At 36.4% G+C, this 27,871-nt stretch overlaps 3 protein-coding genes and 1 long non-coding RNA gene across 6 annotated transcripts; 3 read left to right on the forward strand and 1 right to left on the reverse strand.

Moving 5' to 3' along the window:
* The first annotated feature begins 11,062 nt into the window (after positions 1-11,062).
* On the forward strand, positions 11,063-15,023 carry LOC125206709 (receptor kinase-like protein Xa21). Its single transcript, XM_048105948.1, has 4 exons — positions 11,063-11,975; positions 12,074-12,145; positions 12,345-14,336; positions 14,460-15,023. The coding sequence occupies exons 1-4, from the start codon at positions 11,063-11,065 to the stop codon at positions 14,822-14,824; spliced, it is 3,342 nt and encodes a 1,113-aa protein (XP_047961905.1). The 3' UTR covers positions 14,825-15,023.
* Positions 15,024-16,995: 1,972 nt separating this feature from the next.
* Positions 16,996-21,177, forward strand: LOC125206711 (probable LRR receptor-like serine/threonine-protein kinase At3g47570). The gene is made up of 5 exons (XM_048105949.1): positions 16,996-17,707; positions 18,847-19,394; positions 19,449-19,542; positions 19,626-20,774; positions 20,861-21,177. The coding sequence occupies exons 1-5, from the start codon at positions 16,996-16,998 to the stop codon at positions 21,175-21,177; spliced, it is 2,820 nt and encodes a 939-aa protein (XP_047961906.1).
* Positions 21,178-23,139: 1,962 nt separating this feature from the next.
* LOC125204916 lies at positions 23,140-27,698 on the forward strand. Its single transcript, XR_007173668.1, has 2 exons — positions 23,140-23,228; positions 26,790-27,698. It is a non-coding gene; the product is annotated as an uncharacterized LOC125204916 (long non-coding RNA).
* LOC125204915 (receptor kinase-like protein Xa21) lies at positions 23,432-27,008 on the reverse strand. Of its 3 annotated transcripts, none has more exons than XM_048103689.1 (4): positions 26,996-27,008; positions 26,690-26,908; positions 24,049-26,591; positions 23,432-23,941 (listed from the first exon to the last, which is right to left on the reverse strand). In XM_048103689.1, the coding sequence occupies exons 3-4, from the start codon at positions 26,255-26,257 to the stop codon at positions 23,586-23,588; spliced, it is 2,565 nt and encodes an 854-aa protein (XP_047959646.1). In that variant the 5' UTR covers positions 26,258-26,591; positions 26,690-26,908; positions 26,996-27,008; the 3' UTR covers positions 23,432-23,585. The 3 variants fall into 3 exon arrangements, 2 of the variants coding, with proteins under 2 accessions (XP_047959646.1, XP_047959647.1); XM_048103690.1 differs by lacking the exon at positions 26,996-27,008 and having other exon boundaries at positions 24,049-24,102; positions 24,214-26,591; positions 26,690-26,820; XR_007173666.1 differs by lacking the exon at positions 26,996-27,008 and having other exon boundaries at positions 23,879-23,941; positions 24,049-24,115; positions 24,214-26,591; positions 26,690-26,820.
* Positions 27,699-27,871: the final 173 nt, after the last annotated feature.

The raw sequence follows: 27,871 nt of genomic DNA on the forward strand, positions 1-27,871 counted from the left end.
ATTTTGACTTTTGGTGATTTTATTAAATATATCCAAACTATCATATGACAAATTTAATAATAAAATTATATTTAATTGTTTTCAGATTTTGAATACTCAGTTGAATCCAATTATCATGTACAGCATAACACTGTACATAACACAGTGCTATTTAAATTTTAATAATTTTTTATTTAAAATAATTATTTAAATATATATTTCCTAACGTTTCAAATAGTTGAAATATTTTTCGTTTTAGAATGTTCTACTATAACAAAGTCATTTTTTTTAATATTCGCGTCGAAAGAATATGACTCTATTACAACAGAACATAGATATTAGTTATTTCATTTATTTCGACCTCACGATTATTAATTTCTGGATCCGCCATTGGGTTCAATCAATGGTTCGAACAGTGAACCGGTTGAACCAGTGAACCAGTAATGACCATAAGTCGCCGGTCAATTCAATTTTTAAAACATTGTATAAAACCGATATTACTGTAGTTTTCCTTACCCCTGATTTAATCTGATAGAAGGAAGACCCGCATTGACTGGAAAGTCTTGCACATGGATGTAAATCGTAAACTCAGTAGATATTTATACATGTTGTCGGTAGGCTTGTGACATAAAATGAATAAAATATTGCGTTGATATAAGTCTTCCTTGGTGGTGTTGGATTGAAATTTCAATGCTCCTCTTCACATCTCTCTAACTAGACCACTTTTGTCACATCATCTTTCCCTTTATTTTTTATGTGATGTCACAACTCACAATCTGTATGCCGGTTATCACGCGTGCATAAAGTTTTAAAATTTGTAATGAAATTAAATGAATTTGGATCATTTTTTGCACTATATCTCTTTATGTACGTAGTGCTACTATTTTCACTTTTTATAAATGTTTTTTATTTTTTCTTTTAACATTCAATATATATAACAGTACTTTATTAATTTACACTGTGAACTTACTTTAATTGCTTTGTGGAGTACCTAATTAATGTGTTGCCACATTTATAGATAATTAGGGGTGGCAAAATGGGTAGCGGGTAATGGGTAATTCCCATCTCGACCCGCTACCCGCCGGGTATTGGGTACCCGCTACTCGATGATGATGGGAAATAGGGCGGGATCGGGTAGTGTGTTTTAGAATTTTGCGGGTAGCAGGTATACCCACTGTTGGAAAAAGGAAGAAGAATAAATGGCCGCCCACATTTATTATGTGTAGAGTTCCTAGTTGTAGTGTGTTTCCAATACTCATTTATTGGTGTATTCAACGAGACTCAAATCTCCCTATAAATACTAGGGAGATGAGCATATCATTCTCATCAAGAAATACAATCTCTTTGCTTTCTACATCAATATGTCTATCCAATCTTTCTATATCTCTCTCGATTACCATCTTTAAGATGGTATCAGAGCAGGAAACGAATAAAAAACCTCCAATGGAGGTAAGCCAAATACAAAATCTCGAACTATTGATCGAGACAATCTCAAATCTAATTGATTTGTATAAAGCCAACAAAAACCAAACCCAAAATTCCTACCAACCAAAAAACCTCGGCGTAGGGTCCAAACGCATTGTTGAAGCAAAGACAACGGCGAACAACCGAAGGATTACTGCCTCAAACCTCGTTGAATGCAAACATGGGTATACAATGGTTTAACGCCACTGGCTATTGCAGCACCAGACACCAACGCCGGAGAAAACTGGTGCACTATTTATTAGCACTAAAAATACCTGCAAGCATACAGGGTAGATCTAGTATAGCTAAAGGTCAGTACCGGGATATCGAACACAGGGAATAAGATTGCAACTGACTACCATATACTAAGCATCACATACTATTTAGAGACACATAGTTTTTGGTTTGATTTTATAAACTAGACATAAAATAAATAAACAAATAAAAGAAAGCATAAAAACATATGATACAAAGCAGGCTAATGATGTAGAATTTTAGGATCCAAAACACAATCGACCTCCTTGAATTACGGTCTCTAGAGTTATTAAGTCGGTCACTTAACTAGATTAAACCCCCTCCCGAGGTGAGAAATCCGTAGATTAGGTGTAATAATTGAAGTCCCCTTCTAATTCTTAGACCTAACTCCTAAAAGGTCGTTAAGACCAATGACCTTACGTGAAACCTCAACTCTCCCGAGTTCTATTGAATTAAAGTGCGAATTATCCTTTTTCCAAGTCAACTATTTTGTCTCCCGAGTACTCTAATAAACTCTAACATGTATTCAAGAGGTAGCTAATCAATTGAATATAGAAGGCACAAGGATAAATCAAATAACTGCAAGAGCTAACAAGGAAAATCAATTTAATATCTTCACCAAAATAATCCACAAAAGTTGTTCTACTCATAGACAAGTAAAACTACAAATAAAGTACGAGACATGAAAGAAATAGATAAAACCCAAGGTTGAATCTTCAATCTTCAGTCTTCTCTTGCCTGGATCTGCAGAGCTCCGCTCCAATGGAAGGTGGAGGAATATATGTGTGGAATATGAGATGGAAGAAGGTGTAGAGACAGAGAAGGATTTGAGGCTCTGAGATGAAGATTAAAATTAGGTTTAGAGGTATTTATAGGCTGGAAAAAGGTTAATTTTCGTGGCCTTCAAGATATGGGAGAGATTTGGCTTCCCAATATAATAATTTATTTTCTTCCGTGAATTTCCGCCTAAATTCCCGCCAGCTTTGACTGCATTGCGCAACGTTCGTAGAATAGACATAACTTTCTCCACAGAACTCTGATTAAGACGTGCGAGATATCCACGCGAAGCTCTTTCGAAGAGGAAGAGAATGATATGCATAAATCACTGCACTCCAAATCTGATGGCAGAATGGGCTCGAACAGAGGCTGCTGCACCTTGGCCTTTTTGCACATTTTTTTCTATCTTTTTCTATCATTTATCAACAAACACATCAAAAATACCAAATGTATAACATATGCAATTTAAGAACATAATTTGCATGATTGACATTTAAAACGAGTCAAATCTAGCCCTTAAAAACATGCAAAATCCGTGTTTGTCAAAAACAAGGGTGAACGGGTGGCTGCTGTAGTAGGCGACCAGTCTGCAGCGCCACCCGTCACAGACAACAGCAACGGCGGAAGCAGTAGCACCAGACGGCAGCAACACCCATCGCAGGCTAAAGCAGCGTCGGCGGTGGAGGCTATGCAGGTAGAAAGCCAAGGGTCGGCGGCGGAGGCTGTGCGGCGAGGCTGTACAGCGTCGGCGACGAAGACAAGGCGCCGCGTGGAGGAAGGCCGGCTGCCCCAAGAAGAAGCCGATCTCCCACTCCGTCAGAACCGGTCTCCAGCTTCCCGTCGGAAATCACGAATTTGAAGAAGTTGTGGTTGAGGCAGAAGTTGTTTTGATGGGGGCAGAAGCTACGGTTGAGTGGGATAACCCTCATCAAAAATTGCCAAATGCACCCCCAAGTCCAAGCCTCTCTAAAAAAATACCCCACTCATCTCTCACTTTGCAAAATGGTCTGTCCCCAAACTCTCAGACATTCCCAAAATATACCCCACCTCCAACCTTCTTCCACTATACATCCTCAATCAATCCAAAATTATCAAAAAATACCTCAACTGTCCAAAAAATATCAAAAAAGCCCCCAAATGGTCAAAATTTCTGAAAAAATCCCTCCATCTTTCGAAAATTCAAAAATTACATCCCATATTTTTGAATTTTAGCCATCCATCCGTGTATAAATTCTTTCCAGCCTCTTGCGTACTCATCATCCTCCCACATAGGACCTAAACTACCACTGGATTTTTGACTGTGGGGCAACCGATACCGTGTCCTTCGATGCATCCGATTTCCTTGATATCTCCCAGTCCACAAAAACTTCTGTTCAAACTGCCAGTGGGGAGTTAGCACAAGTGAAAGGGGTGGGCACGATCACTATCTCACCAACCCTTCACCTCTCGAACTGCCTTTATGTTCCGTCATTGTCCCACAAACTTTTTTCTGTTAGTCATGTAACAAGAGATCTCAACTGCAAATTGCTAATGCAAACCCGTTTTTGTATGTTACAGGATATCAAGACAGGGACGATAGTTGGGCGTGGCACTGAGCGACATGGACTGTACTACGTGGATGAGATAGCCCAACAGAGTACTGCGATGCTGACTCACGGACTGACTGACAGAGAGATTTGGCTCTTACATCGCCGGTTAGGACATCCATCTATAGGATATCTTCGTCTACTCTTTCCCGAGTTAGTTTCTTCTACACATGTTTTGAAATGTGAAACCTGTGTTTTGGCAAAAAGTCACAGACATTCTTTCAAATTAAACAATACTAGAGAAAAATCACCGTTTGCGTTGATTCACTCTGATGTGTGGGGTCCTGCCCCAGTTACTGGAGGACAAGGCTTTAGATATTTTTTGTTATTTATTGATAATTTTTCACGTATGTCTTGGATTTATTTTTCGGAAACAAAATCAGAGGTTTTTGAGAAATTTACTGAGTTCTATCATCTTGTCCAAACCCAGTATAACTCAAAAATTCAAATCCTTAAATCCGATAATGGGAGAGAATACGTGAACTCTAGGATGACATCTTTCTTCACTGAAAAGGGCCTTGTCCACCAAACTTCGTGTGCTTATACGCCCGAACAGAATGGGGTAGCCGAGCGAAAAAATCGATACATCCTTGAGATCACCCGTGCACTCCTTATAGAGTCTAGTGTCCCTAAATCCTTTTGGCCGGAAGTCATCGCAACAGCTGTTTTCCTCCTCAATCGTCTTCCCACATGAATCCTAAACTTTAAAACCCCCTTAGAAGTCTTCTCTTACCAAAACTCGATCCATCATCTCTCGCCCTTGAACCCAAAATTTTTGGGTGCACAGTTTTTGCTCACATACCCAAACATGACCGTGATAAATTCTCACCATGTGCAGTCAAATGTGTCTTTTTGGGTTATGGGAAAAATCAAAAAGGGTATATATGTTATGATCCGTCGACAGATCGCATGTATGTTACTATGAATTGTGACTTTGTTGAGAATGAATACTTCTATAGCCAATCTAGCGGTCAGGGGGAGAGTGAGACAGGAAGCCCAAACAGTGACGCACTAAATTGGCTACCTTTGTGGGGAGAAACCATTCAGGGGGAGGATATTCAAAGGGAAAACAACCAACCTAGCCTACCAGAGCCAAATCCTGTCACAGAAGTCGGTCCAACAGAGGAAGTTAGCAGTAACACCGGGCAGTCAGATTCCCAAGAACAACACATGCCACTTCAGAGCACTGCCAAGCTATCTGACCAGTCCTTGAATCCTGAGGTAAATACTTATGATCCCAATATTGGTACCTTACCTGAAACCACTAACAGTGACAGGGAAACCAAAAGCAATTCAGATACAGATGAGCCACCTACTGAACAAGAGACAGGGACGGCAGATTGCCTAACAGAAGTACAAGAGGCATTCCTCCTCGAAGATACTCACCAGACTGGAAGGAGCGAAAATCTAAATACTCTGTGGCAAATCTTACTCAGGTCCACCTCACCGAAATGGCTAGGGCATTCGAAGCTGCAATTTATGAAGAAGAAGAGATTCCACAGTCTTTCGAAGAGGCAATGAAACATAAGCACTGGAGGGAAGCCATGAAGAAAGAGATTGATGCCTTGATAAAAAATGAAACATGGGAGAAAGTGTACTTTACCTCCGGGAAAGAAACCAGTTGGATGTCGTTGGATCTTCACCATAAAAAGACGTGCAGATGGTTCAATCGAGAGATACAAGGCAAGATTGGTTGCTAAGGGATATACTCAAGTGTATGGAGTAGACTATGAAGAAACTTTCTCCCCTGTGGCCAAGCTTAATACAGTAAGAACTCTTCTATCTGTAGCTGCATGTAAAGAATGACCGTTATACCAGTTTGATGTTACAAATGCCTTCCTTCATGGAGAACTTGAGAAAAATAAAGAAGTATACATGGAAGTTCCCCCAGGGTTTTATGAAGAATTTGGAAAAGGGCAAGTGTGCAGACTAAGAAAAACCCTTTATGGGTTGAAGCAATCACCTAGAGTGTGGTTTGGAAGGTTTTGCCAGATCACACACTATTCCTAAAGAAGAGAAATGACAAGATGACGTGTCTAATCATATATGTTGACGATATGATCATCACAGGAGATGATGCTGAAGAAATCCAAAGTTTGAAGGAGAATCTATTCAAAGAGTTTGAAATGAAGGACCTTGGAGCTTTAAAGTACTTTCTAGGAATTGAAGTGTTGAGATCTAAACACGGAATATTCCTAAGACAGAAAAAGTATGTACTTGACATGCTAGCTGAAACGGGCCTACTTGACTGTAAGCCTGCTGAAACTCCAATGATACCTAACCATGGGTTGAAAATTGTGGATGGAGCTAAACCTGCAGATCGTGAAAGGTATCAACGGTTAGTAGGAAAACTAATCTATCTTTCTCATACTCGGCCCGATATCTCATATGCAGTTGGCATTGTGAGTCAATTCATGCATCAACCGCAGGAAGATCATATGAATGCTGTCATGAGAATTGTGAGGTATTTAAAAGGAACAACTGGTTATGGGGTATTCTTAGAAAAGAAAGAAGATTTGGAAATCGATGGATACACCGATGCCGATTGGGCAAGTAATCCAGTCGATAGAAAGTCTACTGGAGGGTTTTTCACCTTTGTTGGGGGTAACTTGGTCACTTAGAGGAGCAAGAAACATAAAGTTGTAGCCCTATCAAGTGCGGAAGCCGAATTTCGAGGGATTAGAAGTGGTTTTATGGAGATACTTTGGCTTAGAAGATTGTTAACAGAAATTGGCTTTCCACCGACACGGAGAAGTCAACTTTTTTGTGACAACAAAGCAGCAATCAGCATTTCAGAGAATCCTGTACAAGACAAAACATGTCGAAGTTGATCGACACTTTATCAAAGAAAAACTCGAAGGCGGCATCATCGAATTTCCATTTGTTCGATCTGAGGAACAACTTGCAGACATACTGACCAAGGCATTGTGTCCTAAAGTCTTCAAAGAATTTCTGGGCAAGTTGAGTATCGGCGATACCGTTGCTCAACTTGAGGGGGAGTGTTGGAAAAAGGAAGAAGAATAAATGGCCGCCCACATTTATTATGTGTAGAGTTCCAAGTTGTAGTGTGTTTCCAATACTCATTTATTGGTGTATTTAACGAGACTCAAATCTCCCTATAAATACTAGGGAGATGAGCATATCATTCTCATCAAGAAATACAATCTCTTTGCTTTCTACATCAATATGTCTATCCAATCTTTCTATATCTCTCTCGATTACCATCTTTAAGACCCACTACCTGCGCGGGTATACCTGTTAGCCCCGATAATACCCATTATTATTAGTATTAGCCATATTCCATCTTTTAGTACTTCATCCATTCCAAATTAATAGAGGTGTTTCAAATAGTTAAAGTAGGGAAAAAAATTAAATAGGTAAATAATAATAGCCATATACGCACTCATTTTGAAAAATTAAAATAAGAACGGAGAAAAAATAAAGTAAGAGAGATAATAATGTAGAAAAGAGTATTTATATTATTATATTTCTTAAATGAGTGAAGAAAATGAAATGCCTCTATTAAGGCAAAATAGTCAGAGTTTATAATCTAACTGTTCTTTTAAAATATTTTTATATTCCAACAAACATACAATTGAAAACTCACCGGAACTAGTTATAGAGTATTCCCTCACTTTTATTTTCAATCTATTCAACGTTTACCATTGATATTAATAAAGTAAAGTAGGGAACATTGACGGTTATTATGATTTTCAAATTTTTCAGAATTTCGGGTCGGGTACGGGTACCCGCAATGTCGGATACGGGATACCCGACACGGGTATTGGGTAATCCCGGTATGTCGGGGGGCGGGTATTGGGACAACCAATATGGCTATAATCGGGTACGAGTACCCGACTTGTCGGGTGCGGGTACCCGCGGGTAACCCGTTTCGCCACCCCTAAGATAATATTGGGTTTTATGTGTTAAAATACGATTATCCGAGTTGATAAATTCAAGAGTGGGTGGTATATAATTTTCAAATTTTATAGTTATCGCCAATAAATACTTCCTTCGTTCCATGAGTCATTTTTCTATTTTACGAAGTTTCAAGATAATTGTGTCATTTCTAATTTTTGGCAAAAAAAGTAACTTTCTCTTTTTATTTTATTATCTCTTCATCTCTTTTACTTTATTCTTTCTTACTTTATTTATCATCCATTTAATATACTATTCCTAAACTTCGCGCCGAAAAGTACACCTCGATTAACAAGTATACTACACATCCATCCACGGCCTCATTGGTAATAGACAACAAGAGCCTAAGTGCAAAATTTGTAAAATATAGGAGACTAGGAGAAACCATGGATGAAGTAAAATAACAAGTCACACTATAAGAAATTAATTTTTATTTATATTTGAAAATAGAAAAATAAAACTAGTATTATAATGAGTAAAGATAATTTTGATCCTAAATATATGACCAAAATACGAATTTGACCCAAATCATTCACTATTTGAAAACAGGTCCATAACAAATGAAAATGTCACCGAAGTAGGCCTTGTTTTGGACGGTTCCGTCAAAAAACTAACGGTCAACACTAATTGCACAGTAGCATGACCGTTAGTCTTTTTACGAAACCGTAAAAAAAGGACCATTCCGACAAGGATTTCATTTGTTATGGAACCGTTTTTCAAAAAGTGAATGTTTTTTACCGAATTCGTATTTTAGCCATATATTTAGGACTTAACATTACATTTACTCTATAATAAATACTAGTGCAACACCTGTGCGATTCACATATAAGTTCTTATATGTGTTTATGTTTTTACAAACTTATAAATATACATATTTAATATTGACAATAATTTTAATTATATGGATATAACAAAATTTAAGTCTAAAAATATAATCGAACTATAGGAAATTAAATTAAACTAATTATTATAATCTTACTTTAGAATAACAGCTTAACATATTAATTGTCAAATGACAAAATATCATTATCATCACTTCAAACTATAACGTTGAAAACTTTGTGGTAGTGCGATGCAAAAATAATATCTTAGAAAAAGAACATGGAATGATATAAAATTAGATTTTTAGAGGACACAGGAGTATATCATAACACTTAATTAATAATAATTTTGGAAACATGCGAAAATTTTCACATTCATGTATATTAAAGATTGAATTATTTTCAGAAACCTTTTCACTTACCCTAATTATCTAAATGTAATGGAACCTTTTCACTTCCCCAATTTTATTAAGAAATTCATAATGACCCTCTTATTATATTAAAAAAAATTCATTTCTGCTTCCACTAATTATCACACACAAAAAAAATCACTTTCTCATTTTATTAAAACAATTCATAATGACAATTTTGTGTATTATTTTTCCAAAATTCCCCTTTTACAATGTGTAAATTACTAGTACTAATAGTTTAGCGGTAGTTAAAGGTTAGTGAGATACCAATAGACTGCAGTGGATACTGAATATCATCCTGTAACTAAAGAAGTATGGTTTCGGCTTTTCGATTTTAAATTTTAGTGATGCATAATTCTCTAAAGTTTAACTTCCGAACGCATAGTTAGTTTTGAGATAATTAAGAGACAAAAGAATTCTTACATAAAAATAATATCCACTGTGTGTTGACTTGAAGTAGACTTGTAGTCATGCATGTGAGAAATTTAAGAGTCACGACGACCGATTCGACGCTGAATTCTCTTTGTTTGTGGAAAATTCAATACAAAACAAAAATTTTAATTAGTACCCCATCCGTTCCAAAAATATTGAGTCGTATTCATTTTTAGTTCGTTCCAACAAAGTTGAATCATTTCCTTTTTTAACAAAAGACAAAGCATCTAATCAATCTTTTTTTATTCCATCATTTATTTTACTCTCTCTTATATTTCTACTTTTTTCATCTCTCCTATTTATTTAATATAAATTCTTAACCTCCATGTCCAAAATTTTTGTCTCAACTTTTATGGAATGGAGGGAGTACTATGCTAAGTTGCATAAAACTAAAAAAATATGATTGATTGGCAGCTACATTATTTCACCAAGTCCTCTATTTATTCAATTTGGATTTATTGTTGCAACTTTCTGCAACATCTCCTATTGTATTTCAGAATGACCTTGCATCCGGTAGGCTATTTATTCTCTGAATTTTTTTCTTGACAATATATAGAGTTGGTTATTATAAAAATCTATGACTAATTCCTAGGAAACATTATCCAGAGATTAACTATCGAGCTTATCTACCAAACCAAACAATAGTCATAATAGTCTATCTTATCTAATCTATCGAATTGAACAACGCCTGAATTAATGTGCGTATTAATACTTATTACGGCTAACAGCAAAAAAATACACCATCTTTTGGGAAATTCGGGTTTTACCACAAATTTTAACTATGGTAAGAAAATACACTAATCTTTAACTTGTACTACCTACGTTCCATGTTAATAGAGTCATTTTTCTGTTTTAGAAAGTTCCAAGTTAATTGAGTCATTTCTATTTTTGATAAAAAGTAATTCTCCATTTTACTTTATTCTCTCTTCATCTCTCTTTCTTTATACCCTCTTACTTTATACCCTCTTACTTTTTCCACCATCCATTTAATATACTATTCTTAAACTCCATGCCGAAAAGAAATACCTCTATTAATAAGAAACGGAGGGAGTAGTAAATTTATTAGGATTAAATTTTCCGCCAAATTAAAGTTTATGTATTTTTTTAAAACATTATAAGTTTATCCTACAAACTGCGTCGCTCAAGGGAATCGTCTCGGTCAGATGACTTATACGCCTGGATGCGTCATGTAGGAAAAAATTTGGACTAAATTGAATTTGTGGGAAATATACTTGTACAAATTAAAAGTTAGTTATATTTTTCACCACATTTAAAGTTTATGATAAAAAACTAAATTGAAATTTTGAGATAGTAATAGTCGAAATTAATTTGAACCTCTCCTTATATATATGGAGTATAAACCATTCATTTACATACCCACAATTGTTACACCAAATTGAACTAGCATAAGAAACCATCCATGGGGATTTTTGTGTTCTATTTTGGTGTTTTGGTGTTGATAACAAACCACTTTTCCCACACCTCTTCCACATCACTCTTTAATCTCACCACTGATCAATACGCTCTCACTGTCTTAAAAAACTCCATTGTTTCCGATCCTAATGCTATCTTGCATAAAAATTGGTCAATTCACACTCCCATCTGTGGATGGATTGGTGTCTCTTGTGCCACCAAACACCATAGGGTTACTGCCCTATACCTCTCGAGTTTCGAGCTCCAAGGCACCATCCCTCCACATCTCGGAAACTTGTCGTTTCTTCGGGTGTTAGACATGAGCTCCAACAGTTTCACGGGAGTCTTGCCACCTGAGCTGTCTAAGTTGCGCTGTTTAGAAGAGATAAACGTCGCAGCTAACAACATCACCGGAGAGATACCATCGTGGTTCGGAGCCTTATCCCAACTCCGACACATGGACTTGTCGGACAACGGATTCTCAGGCAGAATCCCTTCTTCTTTATTCAATATTTCGAGGCTTCAGAATCTGAATTTGAGCTTCAATATTCTGGATGGAAACATCCCAGAGGAGATTGGTGGGCTTTCTCTCCTGGAAAGTGTTAGTTTACGAAGCAATGAGTTGGAGGGATCCATACCATATGCTGTCTTCAACATTTCTTCGTTGATGTCAGTCAATTTTGGATATAATGTGCTATCAGGAAAGCTCCCAAACAACATATGCAGTAATGTTTCAAGGTTAAGAGAATTCACTGTCCTTAGGAACCAACTTGATGGGGAAATTCCAAGAAACATAGGCAAATGCAAAGAGCTTGAGCTCCTGCAATTGCAAGTCAATAAATTCAGCGGAGAAATCCCGAGTGAAATTGGAAGTTTGACGATGCTCACGGGTTTGTACCTATGGAGAAATCAATTCAAAGGTATATCATCTTGCAATAAATTCTTCTTTTAGTTTACTTGATAAAATTTGATTGCCAATTCATGGATATCGATTGGTAATTAGATTTGATGATTTCAGGTAGAATACCAAAGCAAGTTGGGAACCTCACTTCTCTAACAGCGTTGTACCTTGAGTCTAATCACTTGACAGGCATGTTTTCTAACTCAACTTTGATTGAACCCAGAAAAAATAATATTGGCTTAATAAAATGGAGTATTAATTTTCTGTTTTTTTAGTTACAATTCACTTAGCCTAAACTTTTGCTTAAAGCTATTAAATGTACAATATATGACTAGAAGGCCAATTCTTTGGAGTGAGATGAGCGATCACCAAAAAATGTTTATGGCAGGTGAATTGCCAGAAGAGCTTTCTAATTTGGCATCCCTGCGTTTCCTTATTTTGGGAAATAATTCTTTATCCGGAGCTATCCCACATGTCATCTTCAATATATCAACCTTGCAAGTTGTAGACCTTTCTTGGAACAAGTTTTCTAGTACTCTTCCTTCAAATATGGGGCTGTTACTTCCCAATCTCACATACCTCGGTTTACATAGAAATAAATTCAGCGGCCCCATTCCTACCTCTATCAACAACGCTTCTCAGCTTGAAGAAATAATCTTGCAAGTGAATTCATTCACTGGCTTAATTCCCAGTTTTCCTGGTTTAAGGCTCTTAACCAAGTTTTTCATCAACATCAACAACTTGAGAGCAACCCAAGATATGGAATTTCTCTCTTCATTAACTAATTCCAAGTATCTAGAGGATATTGACATATCAAATAACACACTACTGGGTTGTGTTCTACCTACTTCCATTGGGAATCTATCTCAATCTCTCGAGATTTTCTCGGCGCAAGATTTAAATATCAGAGGTGCCATTCCTTCTCAAATAGGAAATTTAACCAATTTGATATTTTTACATATAAATGGCAATCAGTTGAGCGGGTCAATTCCTACAACAATAGGAAATTTGAAGAAACTTGGGGGATTATCCCTTGCTCATAATCAGTTGCAAGGGTCTATCCCCCTCGATCTTTGTCAGATGAGTAGTTTGGCCGAGTTAAACCTGATCAACAACATGCTCGAAGGTCCAATACCAAAATGTTTGGGTGTAATGCAATCACTTAGAGTGATTAAACTTGCCTCAAACAAGTTGAATTCCACCATCCCTTCCAATTTCTGGAATCTCAAAGACCTCGTCTTTCTTAACTTGTCCTCAAACTATTTGAGCGGTCAGATCTCACCTCAAATTCGAAATTTGAAGGTAATCAACCAAATAGATTTCTCCTCTAATCTATTTTCCGGCGATATTCCCAACTCAATCGATGGTTGCCAATCAGTGGAATACGTAAATTTGTCGAACAATAACTTTGGAGGATCTATGCCTCAATCGCTGGGAAATATGAAAGGCTTGACAGCATTGGATTTATCCAATAACAGTTTTACTGGAGTGATACCTAAATCTTTACAAGATCTCAAATTCTTGGAGTATTTCAATGTGTCTTACAACAGATTGGAAGGGGAAATTCCAAATGGGAGCTGTTTTTCCAACTTTACTGCTCTGTCATTTGTGAAAAACTCAGCTCTTTGCGGTCCAGCAAGATTTGAAGTACCACCTTGTCCAAAAGTTGATCAAGGATCAAACTCAAAGAATGTAGCTCCACTAATGAAGTACATTTTGCCTCCTCTCATTTTAGCTATGGTTGTTGTGATAATTGTAGTTATTCTCATGAGACGAAGGAGGGTTATAAAAGTGAGAATTCCAATTTCTACTTGGTTAGGCAATCCTTGGAGAATAATATCATACATCCAACTATCGCGAGCGACAGATTCCTTTAGTGAAACGAATCTACTTGGGAGAGGAAGCTTTGGTTCGGTGTTTAGAGGGGTATTGGATGATGGGCTGAATTTTGCAGTGAAAGTGTTCAATACAGAGTTGGAAGGAGGTAACAAGAGCTTCGAATCTGAAAGTAGAATACTAAGCACAATTCGACACAGGAATTTAGTTCGAGTTATCGGTTGCTGTACAAACATGGAATTCAAAGCCTTGATTCTTGAAATTATGCTAAATGGAAGCTTGGAGAAATGGTTATACTCTGATAACTATTGCGTAGATTGTCAACAGTTGTTGAATATCTCAATTGATGTTGCGTTAGCTCTAGAGTACCTTCATCACGGTAATACTTCCCTCATTGTGCATTGCGATATAAAGCCAAGCAATGTGTTGCTCGATGAAGATATGAATGCTCGTGTTGCTGATTTTGGTATTGCAAAGCTCTTTGATGAAGGAGAGGCCGTGATCCACACTAAAACACTAGCTACAATCGGCTATGCAGCACCAGGTGATGTTTTCGAATTACATAAAAGAATTAATTTACTTTACTTTGTACGTTTGAATGTATGTATGTATGTAATCTCTTGTGAATTGGGTTATTTTGATAATCATAAACTTGTGATGTTATTAGAGTACGGATCAGAAGGAAAAGTATCCACAAGTGCTGATGTATATAGTTTTGGGATAATGCTGTTGGAGATGTTTACAAGAAAGAAGCCGACAGATGATATGTTTGATGGGGAAATGAGCTTTAAAGAGTGGGTGAGTGAAGCATTACAAGCCAATGACATCAATCAAGTATTAGCCCCTGTTTTGCTTCCAGAACAAGATCGAAATTTCGATATGAAGATGAGCTGGATGACATCAGTGTTTGAATTAGCAATGAAATGTTTGGCCATTTCACCCGACGAAAGAATCAACATGATTGAAGCGGCAGCCACTCTAAAGAAGATCAAAGCAAAAGTTGAAACAAGAGTGACGAGAAGGAGCCAATAACATACAATTACCATTACTTGAGATGAGGATTCTGTTACTAATGGTTGATGGTAGTCATTTCTTTTTTTAGTTGTTATTTGTACATGAGTCGAGCGTGTAATAAGCTCCTTCATGGGTTTTTCTTTGTTTGGTTCTTTTCCCATGTCGTAGTCTTTGAACCAAATCGGGAGTCTATACAAAGGGATGTATCTTGCAAAAGATTATGATCACTCAATACAAAATCTTTCCTTTCTCCCGAACTCTAGCTTCTCTCGAATGCTCTTGATTACTTAACTTATTATGGAAAGATTATGATTCCTTGGTGTTCTAAGAATCAATCCAGCATCTCTCCGAAACTGCTTAGATCACTTCATTCCTCTCTGAACTAAAAAAGAAGCCTTCTATTGCTCTGGAGATCTGGGTGGATGACCTTAGTACGATAGCCTTTGCTTCCAACCAAGAGTTTTACGAGAGAACGAAGTATATTGAGTTCGACATTCACTTCGTTCGGGACAAGGTGGTGGTGAAAGAAATTGAATTGAGACATGTAGCTTCGGTGGATCAGATGGCATATAATTTATGAAAAAATTAAGCTATCAATTCTTCTCGAATCTCCGGAATAAGTTGGGAATTTGTACTCTCTGTTTGCTCGAATTGAGCGGGAGTGTTCACATTAAGAGACTGAAAGTGATGTCAAACAATTTCCTTATTTCCTTCAAATTTTTCTTTAGTAATCTATTAGAATGTTTAGTTTATGTTTCCTAGTTTGATTATGTTTAGCATTCTCAAATTAGTTAAAATTTTATTCAAGAAATCCGGGTCATTTTGACAAGCAGGTTATGGGCGATCAGTCTATAACTTCTTATTCTATAAAACTACAACACACAAACAATCTGCAGTCAATACGTGCATTTTTATAGGTTAAATTTGTATTGCAATGAATAAAGCAACCGCATTCTCACAAATCTAAGCAAAAAAACACCTGAAAATGAATTAAATTGGAACTAACCTTAAGCGCGATCAATGGCGGCGGTGAATGAGGAGCTGAGGCCCGTGACGGCAGCGGAGCAAATTAATAGCTCCTTTTTAAAAAAAAAAATATATTTAATCGAAATTATATGTCGGTTATTGACTGACCTCGACCCGACCCGACCCGACCAGATTGGGTAATGTGCTAGTTGAATATTTAGAGGCCCAGTTTGGTGTTGTTTTGGATTTACTAATCTTAAAAGGCCCACAATTTGAATAACAAGCCCATTGCAAACTCCTTGTATTTTAACCACTGTGAATAATTTTATTTTAATTTTTCTTCGTTAGTGCGAAGTGTACCTTGTAAATATTGTTATAATGAAAAAAAGTACAGTTGATATGAAAATTTTGATCGCATGTAATTGAATCTTCTTGTGATTAAAAACATTGCTTTATTAGTGATAATAATTTTAGTATATGTGCTTATTTTAAGAAATGGAGTACTTAAGAAATTAAATAAAAATTATATATCCTTACTATGATTCTTTTTTATTACTCTTCTCTATTTTTATTCTCACTCACATATTTGACACAGAAACTGGTGGGACAAGCTTTAGGTGTAATGGTAATATTTACTAATATTAGTGATATTAGACCACAAACTTGAGAGGGGGCTGCTGCAAATTGTAATGTTTAATAAATTGAGGTCACTTTACATTTAGGAATTCTAGTATGTATATACACAATTTTCCTTTTTGTATTGTCTAAGCTACAAGACGCGTTGACAATAATAAATTAATGTATTTATTAGAGGCCATAATTCTTGAGTTTATTTAAACTCCAGGCTGCGGTCATCACACGGCACATGTGTATGCTTTAAATTATCAAATTTGAAAGTTACAAGTTTGGAATCAAAATTGATTATTAGAGTTCATAAATTCAAAAGTAGGGTGTAGATTTATAATTTATCTCCAATCCTCTAAACTGATGTCTATATAATTATAAAAGCACTCAAGTCCTTATCAAGTTTGGAATCAAATGATCTAACCATATTGAACAGAAAAATAGTTCAAGTCAATCACAATGTAGTCTCACAATGTAGTCTTATAGTTCCCCTGTCTTTCACTTTTTGCAATAATCTTTTATTTTTCGCATTTTACTTTTCAACAGTTTCTATATACCCCCAATTGTTAAAAAAAAACTATCATCACATGAAACCATCCATGGATATTTGCATGTTTTATTTTAGTGTTTTGGTGCTGATATCAAACTACTTTTCCCTCACCTTCTCCACACCACTCTTCAATCTCACCACCGATCAATACGCTCTCACTGTCTTAAAAAACTCCATTGTTTCCGATCCTAATGCAATCTTGTATAAAAATTGGTCAATTCACACTCCCATTTGTGGATGGATTGGTGTCTCTTGTGGCATCATACACCAAAGAGTTACTGTCCTAGACCTTTCTAGCTTCGAGCTTCGAGGCACCATCCCTCCACATCTCGGAAACTTATCATTTCTTCGAGTTTTAGACATCAGCTCCAACAGTTTCACGGGCATCTTGCCATCTGAGCTGTCTAAGTTGCGATGTTTAGAAGATATAAACGTCGCAGCTAACAATTTCTCAGGAGAGATACCATTCGGAGCCTTGTCCCAGCTCCGACACATGGATTTGTCAGACAACGGATTCTCAGGAAAAATCCCTTCTTCTGTATTCAATATTTCGAGGCTTCAGAATCTGAATTTGAGCTTTAATATTCTCGATGGAAACATCCCAGAGGAGATAGGCGGGCTTTCTTCACTGGAAAGTGTTAGTTTACGAAGCAATGAGTTGGAGGGATCCATACCATATACTATCTTCAACATTTCTTCGTTGATGATAGTCAATTTCAGAAGAAACATGCTATCAGGAAAGCTCCCAAACAACATATGCAGTAATACTCCAAGGTTAAGAGATCTCACATTCCACTAAAGCATTCTACTCATATATCATTCAAAACTAATATATACAAGTGGAACCTCTATTCCACTAACTTTCTTCCACCCACTTTTCTTAACATTTCTTAAAATTCGCGCCATTTAGAAATTGGACACTTAATTGTGGACGGAGGGAGTATAATTATATTGCCATTTCAGGTAGCATTCCAAAACAAGTTGGGAACCTTACCTTGCTGGAAGTGCTAAACTTTGAGTATAATGACTTGACAGGCATGTTTTCTAATTGAAATTTAATCCCTGTAAAATAGAGCTTGCATCTTTTAAATCCTTGAACTCAAAAAAATATCATATTTTAGATCATTCTCAACTTTTCCTTTCTCATTTTACTAGAGATCCTTTGAAAGCATAGTTAGCCTAAATTCATTAATATTTTATTAATTTAAATTTAGAGTAAAGGTCAAGTTTGATTCTATACATCACTTTTTTGAAAAACAGGTCTTTTACAAATAAAAATGTCAACGAAGTAGTTTATTTTTTTACGATTCCGTCAAAAAATTAACGGTTAACACTAATTGCACAGTAGGCATGGGAGTTAGTTTTTTGACGGAACCATAAAAAAATGATGACTATATGTATTTATATATTTTATATAATATCACGCACATGATTTTTATATAACAAGGAGTAGTACTTGTTATTATTGAATATAAATATATAACTCTAAAAATATTACTCTTGCCGTCCCATAAGAATAATGTTCTTTTTCCATTATGGTCCATGTTACAAAAAAAGTTCATTCTCATTTTGATAAGTTTTTTCTCTTTTATAAGGTTGCTTCATTCTTCACTAATAATACTCAATCACTTTTTCTTTCTATATATATAGATATATATCTCCATTCGTCCCCTAAAATTAGTAACCTTTGAAACGGCACGGCACGAGTCCTAATGCAAAATTGATAAAATAAGAGAGACATAGAAAGAAAATTTTGACAGTGGAAAATGAGTCGTGACTGGTCTAATTAATTTTAGAATATTTAGTTCAAGTAAGAAATTTAAGTCACATGTCAAATCGACAGGTGAATTACGAGAAGAGATTTCTAATTTGGCATACCTGAGTGGTATCCTTATGTCAGGTAATAACTTATCTGGCTCTATCCCACTTGGTATCTTCAACATAACAACCTTGCAACTATTAGACCTTTCATGGAACAACTTTTCAAGTACTCTTCCTTCAAATATTGGGCTTTCACTTCCCAATCTCCAATACCTCCATTTACATACTAACAACCTCAGTGGCCCAATTCCTGCCTCTATCAACAACGCTTCTCAACTTGAAGAACTATTCTTGCTAGATAATTTATTTACTGGCTTCATTCCCAGTTTCCCTAGTTTAAGGCTCTTGACCAGGTTTTTACTCAGCCAGAATAGCTTGAGCGCAACCCCGGAAATGGAATTTCTCTCTTCGTTAACTAATTCCGAGCACCTAGAGGTCGTTGAAATATCGGGAAATCTGCTACAGGGCTGTGCTCTACCAAATTCCATAGGGAATCTATCCCAATCGCTTGAGATTTTCCTGGCGCACAACTCGAGTATCAGAGGGGTCATTCCCTCTGAAATAGGAAACTTGGCAAATTTGAGTGATATCCAACTACATAATAATCACTTGAGTGGATCAATTCCGGTAACGGTAGGAAATTTGAAGTAACTTGGGAGATTATCCCTTTATGAAAATCAGTTGCAAGGATCTATCCCGCTCGAGTTTTGTGAGATGAGTTCTTTGGCAGAGCTGTACATGAGCAACAATGAGCTCGAAGGTCCAATACCGGAATGTTTGGGTGGAATGCAGTTGCTGAAAATGATTGAACTAACAAGTTGAATTCCACCTTACCTTCCGATTTCTGGAATCTCAAAGACCTCGTCTTTGTAAACTTGTCCTCGAACTATTTGAGCGGTCAGATTACACCTCAAGTTGGAGACTTGAAGATAATCAACGGAATAGATTTATCCTTTAATCTATTTTCCGGTGATATTCCCATCTCCATCGACCATTGCGAATCATTAGAATCCATATCTTTGTCGAACAATAACTTTGGAGGATTCATTCCTCAATCACTGGCAAATATGAAAGGCTTAACAACACTGGATTTATCTAAAAACAGTTTTACTGGAATGATTCCCAAATCTTTACAAGATCTCAAATTCTTGGAGTATTTCAATGTGTCTTACAACAAATTGGAAGGGGAAATTCCAAATGGGAGCTGTTTTTCAAACTTCACTTCTCTATCATTTGTGCACAACTCAGCTCTTTGCGGTCCAGCAAGATTTGAAGTGCCGCCTTGCTCAAAAGATGATGAAGGATCAAAATTGAAGAGTGTTGCTCGATTAATGAAGTATATTTTGCCTCCTCTCTTTTCAGCCATGGCTATAGTGATCATTGTAGTTATTCTCATAAGACGATGGAAGCATGTAAGAGTGGGAACTCAAGTTCCAACTTCCTTAGGTAATCCTTGGAGAATAATCTCATACATAGAACTATCACGAGCAACAAATTCCTTTAGCGAGACGAATCTACTTGGGCGAGGAAGCTTTGGTTCAGTGTTTAGAGGGGTATTTGATGATGGACTGTATTTTGCAGTAAAAGTGTTCAATATAGAGTTGGAAGGAGGTAACAAGAGTTTCGAAACGGAAAGTAGAATACTAAGCACCATTCGACACAGGAACTTAGTTCGGATAATCGGTTGTTGTACCAACATGGAATTCAAAGCCTTGATTCTTGAAATCATGCCAAATGGAAGTGTGGAGAAATGGTTATACTCGAATGGTTATTGTGGAGATATTCTACAATTGTTGAACATCTCAATTGATGTTGCTTTAGCTCTGGAGTACCTTCATCACGGCAATACTTTCCCCATTGTGCATTGCGATATAAAGCCAAGCAACGTGTTGCTCGATGAAGATATGACTGCTCGTGTTGCTGATTTTGGTATTGCAAAGCTCTTTGAGGAGGGGGAGGCCATGGTCCACACTAAAACACTTGCTACAATCGGCTATGCAGCACCAGGTGAGGTTTATAAAAGATCATATAAGAAAATAATTTTCTTTACTATGTATGAATAAGGTTTTTTATAATTGTAAACTTGTTATTAGAGTACGGATCGGAAGGGAAAGTGTCCACGGGTGCTGATGTATACAGTTTTGGGATAATGCTGTTGGAGATGTTTACAAGAAAGAAGCCGACAGATGATATGTTTGGTGGGGAAATGAGCTTGAAGGAGTGGGTGACTGAATCATTACAAGCCAATGAAATTAGTCAAGTATTAGCCCCTGCTATGCTACCAGAACGAGATCGACATTTCGATATGAAGATGAATTGGATGACATCAGTGTTTGAATTAGCAATGAAATGTTTAGCCATTTCGCCCGACGAAAGAATCAACATGATTGAGGCGGCATCCACACTATAGAAGATCAAAGAAAAAGTTGAAACAAGAGTGACAAGGAGTCAACAACATGCAATTACCATCACTTGAGAAAATAGTTTGTCACACAATATGTACTTTAGTTTCAAACTCTTATCCGTTTTTACAATTAATGGTCGATATCAATCGTTTCCTTCTAAATTTAAAAATTATGATTGAGATCATCTCATAAATCTATTAAATAACAATCAATGGTAACATGAAAGATTCACTTTTTCATAACAATATTTAAACCGACTCAGATAAAATAATCGGTAGACGACCATAATTTTTTAACTCTGCTGAAAAACTGAATAAGCATTTCATCAAACAGATTGTGTGCAGTAAAGTTCATATAACCAAAACAACACCTGAAAACGAAATAAATTCGATCAATACATTACACAAAATTCGAGCGTTAATTTAGGGAAAACAACTAACCTGATGCGCGAATAGTGGCGCTGGCAGACGAGCTGAGGCCGGCAGCGACGATAGAATGTATTGGGAGTGGAATATTTTGAAGGCCCAATTTGGGAATGTTTTTGGGCTTATAAATCTTTGAAGGCCCAATATCAAAATTTTGTTTGTATTTTAGAAGCCTGTAAAATGATGTTTTTTTTTTATTTAAAGTGACAAGTATCTAACAGTTTTTATGGAAATTAGACTGAAGGGGTGTGATCTGTTACTAATTCTCATGTTGACATTGTAAACTTAGTAGATATTGTACAATATGTTAACAATGATATTTGTAATGTCAACACGATCACATGAAATGTTAAAATTAGAAATGACTCAACTATCTTAGTAAAACTCAAAAAGAAATACGACTCAACTACCTTATAACGGAGAGAGTATTTTAATTAGTTCAACTTTGTACTCCTTATTATCAAGATTGTTATTTTAGTATATATATTATCTTTTATGACTTTATTTACAAAAAATGATTATGAGAGTTCATAAATTTTTAAGTAGGATATACTATAACTTTTTTTTTTATAAATGTTAGTATTAATTTATAATGCATTGTCATAATAAATATTATTAAAATAATTAATTAAGTGCTTGTGCATGCGATAAATGTGATACAAATAGGGGGTGATCGGTTTGCAAGATTGTATCCGGGATTAAATTTGTAGTATATTTGGTCATGAGATTCAACACCACAATTCAATCATAAATGAATAATCATAGGATAATTAGTCATTTCTAACCCATATAACTAAAATAATCTCACAAAATCCAAGATTGTATCTTGGTATTATTTTATCTTAGAAAACCGAACACCACCATAGTAGATACCCAATCTCATCCGACAATTAAATAAGTATGATTTCACTTTTCATATCAATACTATTTTCTCTGTCCACAAAAAATAGTCCTATTTGTGAACGGTACGAGTTTAAAAAAAATTAGACGGTAAAAAATAAGACGAAAAATTAGGTAAAATCAGAGATATGAAGAAAAAATTATTAAAGTATAAGAGAGAAACTTTCTATTTATAGAAATGGAACTATTTTTATAAACATCCAAAAACAACAAAATGAGATCATTTCAAATTCCTCTCTACTTATCCCACTGCCACTCAAGGAATGTGGAATCTTGTGTGGAACTGAGATCAAATATGTGGATGTCCCATAAAAGAAATGTCAATTATTTGAAATATGTGGTCATTTTTTCATATCAGCGGTACTTTCATTTATTTTAACAATATTTATATATGAACTCATGTTTTCTATTAAGATTATAATTTAACAAAAATAAAAATAAAATTATAGGAAGTGGTTAAAATACGATAGGAATGTGCAGTAGGTTAGTTCTCAAGGTTTTGGGCCTCTGAAAATTTGCAAGTCCAACACTTCAAAAATGGGCCTCCAAATTTATTTATAGCCCATTACCCAAACCCGGTCGGGTCAAGTTCGGATTAACCAATACAAATATTTTCAATTTTTACTATTTTTAATGTGACAATATTAAAGGAACAGAGGAAGTAGTAAAAAGGAAGCTCGCAATTCACTTCACCGCCGACTCCGACTCGCCCGTCTCCAGTTGCGCTTCAGGTTAGTTGTTTCCCTAAAATTAATGCTCGAAATTCATTCGTTTTCTGGCGCTGTTTGAATTATTGGGGCTGCCTGAGAAACCATAATATGAAGTTCACTACACATAACTTGTTCGATGAAATGCTTGTTCAGTTTTTCAGCATGCTTATATAAACGAGTCACTTTGGATGGGACAATAGGTGCGACGGAGGGACTAGGGAGTATAAATAATAGATAAAATTATGTCCTTTTCCCACAATTCAACATTGGAAAAAGTAAAAGAAGAAGAACCTATAAAGAGTTCTAACATGCTCGATTCATTTAAACAACAAAAAACATAAAAAGAAACTATTTATATTTGACCATTAGTCGTGAAAATTACTTGCGCGACGCTGTTTCAACTTTTGCTTTGATCTTCTTTAGTGCGGCTGCTGCTTCAACCATGTCGATTCTTTCATCGGGCAAAATGACTAAACATTTCATTGCCAATTCAAACACAGATTTCATCCAATTCACTTTCATATCAAACTGTCGATCTTCTTCTGATAGCAAAGCATGGGCTGCTATTTGATAGATTTCAGTTGCTTCTAGTGCTTCACTGACCCACTCCTTCAAGCTCATTTCGCCTCCAAACATATCATTTGTCGGCTTCTTTCTCGTGAACATCTCCAACAACATTATCCCAAAACTATATACATCAGCACTCGTTGATACTTTTCCTTGTGATCCGTACTCTAATTGCATCACAAGTATATAATTATCAAAAACATGAATTCATATGATAATACATGTATATATACAAACATACAGAGTAAAGAAAATTATTTGTTTATAACATCACCTGGTGCTGCATAACCGATAGTAGCTAGCGTTTTAGTGTGGATGATGACCTCCCCTGCATCAAAGAGCTTTGCAATACCAAAATCAGCAATACGAGCTGTCATATCTTCATCGAGCAACACATTGCTCGGCTTTATATCACAGTGCACAATGGGGAAGGTATTACCGTGATGAAGGTACTCCAAAGCTAAAGCAACATCAATCGAGATATTCAACAATTGTAGAATATCTACACAATAGTTATCTGAGTATAACCATTTCTCCAAGCTTCCATTCGACATGAACGGAAGAATCAAAGCCTTGAATTCCATATTGGTACAACAGCCAATGACTCGAACTAAGTTCCTATGTCGAATTGTGCTCAGTATTCTACTTTCAGTTTCGAAGCTCTTGTTACCTCCTTCCAACTCTATATTGAACACTTTCACTGCAAAATTCAATCCATCATCAAATATCCCTTTGAAAACCGATCCAAAGCTTCCTCTCCCAAGTAGATTTGTCTCACTAAATGAATCTGTTGCTCGCAATAGTTCAATGTATGAGATTATTCTCCAAGAATTACCTAGCAAAGTATTATCCGGAATTCTCCCTTGTACAAGCTTATGTCGTCTTATGAGAATAACTACAATGATCACTACAACCATAGCTGAAAAGAGAGGAGGCAAAATGTACTTCATTAATCGATCAACACTCTTTGATTTTGCTCCTCCCTCAACTTGTGCACAAGGTGGCACTTCTAATCTCGCTTCACCGCAAAGTGCTGAGTTGTGCACAAATGATAAAGCGGTAAAGTTAGAAAAATGGCCCCCATTTGGAATTTCCCCTTCCAATCTGTTGTAAGATACATTGAAATACTCCAAGAATTTGAGATCTTGTAATGATTTGGGAATCGATCCAGTAAAACTGTTATTAGATAAATCTAGTTTTGTCAGACCTTTCATATTTCCCAGCGATTGAGGGATGGATCCTCCAAATTTATTGTTTGACAAAATGAGATTTTCTAATGATTGGCAATGGTCGATGGAGCTGGGAATATCACCGGAAAATAGATTAAAGGAGAAATCCATTTCGTTGATTACCTTCAAGTTTCCAATCTGAGATGAGATCTGACCACTCAAATAGTTTGAGGACAAGTTTAATCCCCCGAGATCTTCAAGATTCCAGAAATTGGGAGGTATGGCGGAATTCAACTTGTTTGAGTCAAATTCAACCACTCTTAGACTATGCATTACACCCAAACATTCTGGTATTGGACCTTCGAGCTTGTTGTAGCTCAAGTACAGCTCTGCCAAACCACTCATCTGACAAAGCTCTACGGGGATAGATCCTTGCAACTTATTAGAAACAAGGGCTAATCTCCCAAGATTCTTCAAATTTCCAATCGTAGCCGGAATTGATCCATTCAGCTGATTGCCAAATAGATTTAGTTCTATCAAATTGGACAAGTTTCCTACTTGAGAAGGAATGACACCTCTAATACTTGTGTTTTGCGCCAAGAAAAACTCAAGAGATTGGGATAGATTTGCAATGGAATTTGGTAGAACACCACCCGATAGTGGATTGTTTAATATTTGAAGAACCTGGAGATACTGAGAATTAGTTAATGAAGAGAGAAATTCCATTTCCTGGGTTGCGCTCAAGTTATTTTCGCTGAGTACAAACAAGGTTAAGAACCTTAAACTAGCGAAACTGGGAATGGGGCCGGTGAATGAATTTTGTTGCAATATCAATTCACTAAGCTGAGAAGCATTATTGATAGATGCAGGAATGGGGCCGCTGAGTTTGTTGGCATGTAAAGCGAGGCGTCTGAGATTGAGAAGTGAATCGCCCATGTTTAAAGGAAGAGTGCTCGAAAATTGGTTCGTTTGAAGGCTTAATGCTTGCAAGGTTGATATATTGAAGATGGCATGTGGGATAGCACCGGATAAAGAATTATTGCCCGAAATGAGAAAACGTAGGGATGCCAAATTAGAAAGCTCTTCTGGCAATTCACCTGCCATAAATATTTTTTGGTGATCGCTCATCTCACACCAAAGAATTGGCCTTCTAGTCATATATTGTACATTTAATAGCACAAAGCAAAAGTTTAGGTTAAGTGAATTGTAATTAAAAAAAAATAGAAAACTAATACTCCATATATGTTGATAAAAGAAGGAAACTGTTGTGACAGAATTGAGTAATTGTGTAATCAAGAAAACGTAAAGAGACATAGATTTATATGGGTCACCAACGTTGTGTCGGATTACTGAGTTATGCGCCCTACTTCTATATAAATAGGGATACAGACTACGGGCTAGGCCCAATAAGACAATTAAGGCCTAAGACAATAAGACAATTAAACCTCGCTTGGCTAGCGGCAAACAACATATTCAAAGCATACTAACAGAAATTAAATTCATAAAACAAGACCGCCTTTTATTAAGCCAAGATTATTTTTTCTGGGTTCAATCAAAGTTGAGTTAGAAAACATGCCTGTCAAGTGATTAGACTCTAGGTACAGCGCTGTTAGAGAAGTGAGGTTCCCAATTTGCTTTGGTATTCTACCTGAAATCATCAAATTTAATCACCAATCGATATCCATGAATTGGCAATCAAATTTTATCAAGTAAACGAAAAGAAGAATTAATTGCAAGATGATATACCTTTGAATTGGTTTCTCCATAGGTACAAAGCTCTGAGCATCGTCAAACTTCCAATTTCACTCGGGATTTCTCCGCTGAAATTATTGACTTGCAATTGCAGGACCCTAAGCTCTTTGCATTTGCCTATATTCCTGGGAATTTCACCGTCAAGTTGGTTCCAATAGACGGTGAGTCCTCTTAATCTTGGAGTATTACTGCATATGTTGTTTGGGAGCTTTCCTGAAAGCATATTATATCCAATATTGACTGTGATCAACGAAGAAATGTTGAAGATAGTATACGGTATGGACCCACTCAACTGATTACTTTCTAAAGTAACTCCTTTTAGTGAAGAAAGGTCACCAATCTCTGGTGGGATGTTTCCATCGAGATTATTGAAGCTCATATTCAAACGTTGAAGCCTCGAAATATTAAATAAAGAAGAAGGGATTCTTCCTGAGAAGCTGTTGTTGGACAAATTCATGTGTTGTAGCTGGGATAAGGCTCCGAACCACGATGGTATCTCTCCAGAGAAGTTGTTAGCTGCAACGTTTATCTGTTCTAAACGGCGCAGCTTAGACAGTTGAGGCGGTAAGACGCCTGTGAAACTGTTGAAGCTGATGTCTAAAACTTGAAGAAACGATAAGTTTCCAAGATGTGGAGGGATCGTACCATGGAGCTCAAAGGTGGAGAGGTTTAGAGCGGTAACCCTTTGGTGTTTGGTGCCACAAGAGACACCAATCCATCCACAAATGGGAGTGTGAATTGACCAATTTTTGTGCAAGATTGCATTAGGGTCGGAAACAATGGAGTTTTTTAAGACTGTGAGAGCGTATTCATCGGTGGTGAGATTGAAGAGTGGTGTGGAAGAGATGAGGGAAAAGTAGTTTGATATCAACATTAAAACACCAACATAAAACAAGTAAATCTCCATGGATGGTTTCATGTACTAGTTCTATTTGGTATAACAATTGTGGGTATGTAAATGAATGGTTTATACTCCATATATATAAGGAGAGGTTCAAATTAATTTCGACTATTACTATCTCAAAATTCCAAAAACTCAAACCAATTTATAATCTGTTGTGAAGTCAAGGTCGTGGAGTGTAAATCATACGAAATGAAAGCAAGAATTATGTATGGCAGTAGAAACTTTTAGCTTGCGATCAATATAAATAAATAAATTATTTAGAGAAACATTTA

The sequence above is a fragment of the Salvia hispanica genome, chromosome 2 (assembly GCF_023119035.1).
Source record: "Salvia hispanica cultivar TCC Black 2014 chromosome 2, UniMelb_Shisp_WGS_1.0, whole genome shotgun sequence".
NCBI classification, from domain to species: Eukaryota; Viridiplantae; Streptophyta; class Magnoliopsida; order Lamiales; family Lamiaceae; genus Salvia; species Salvia hispanica.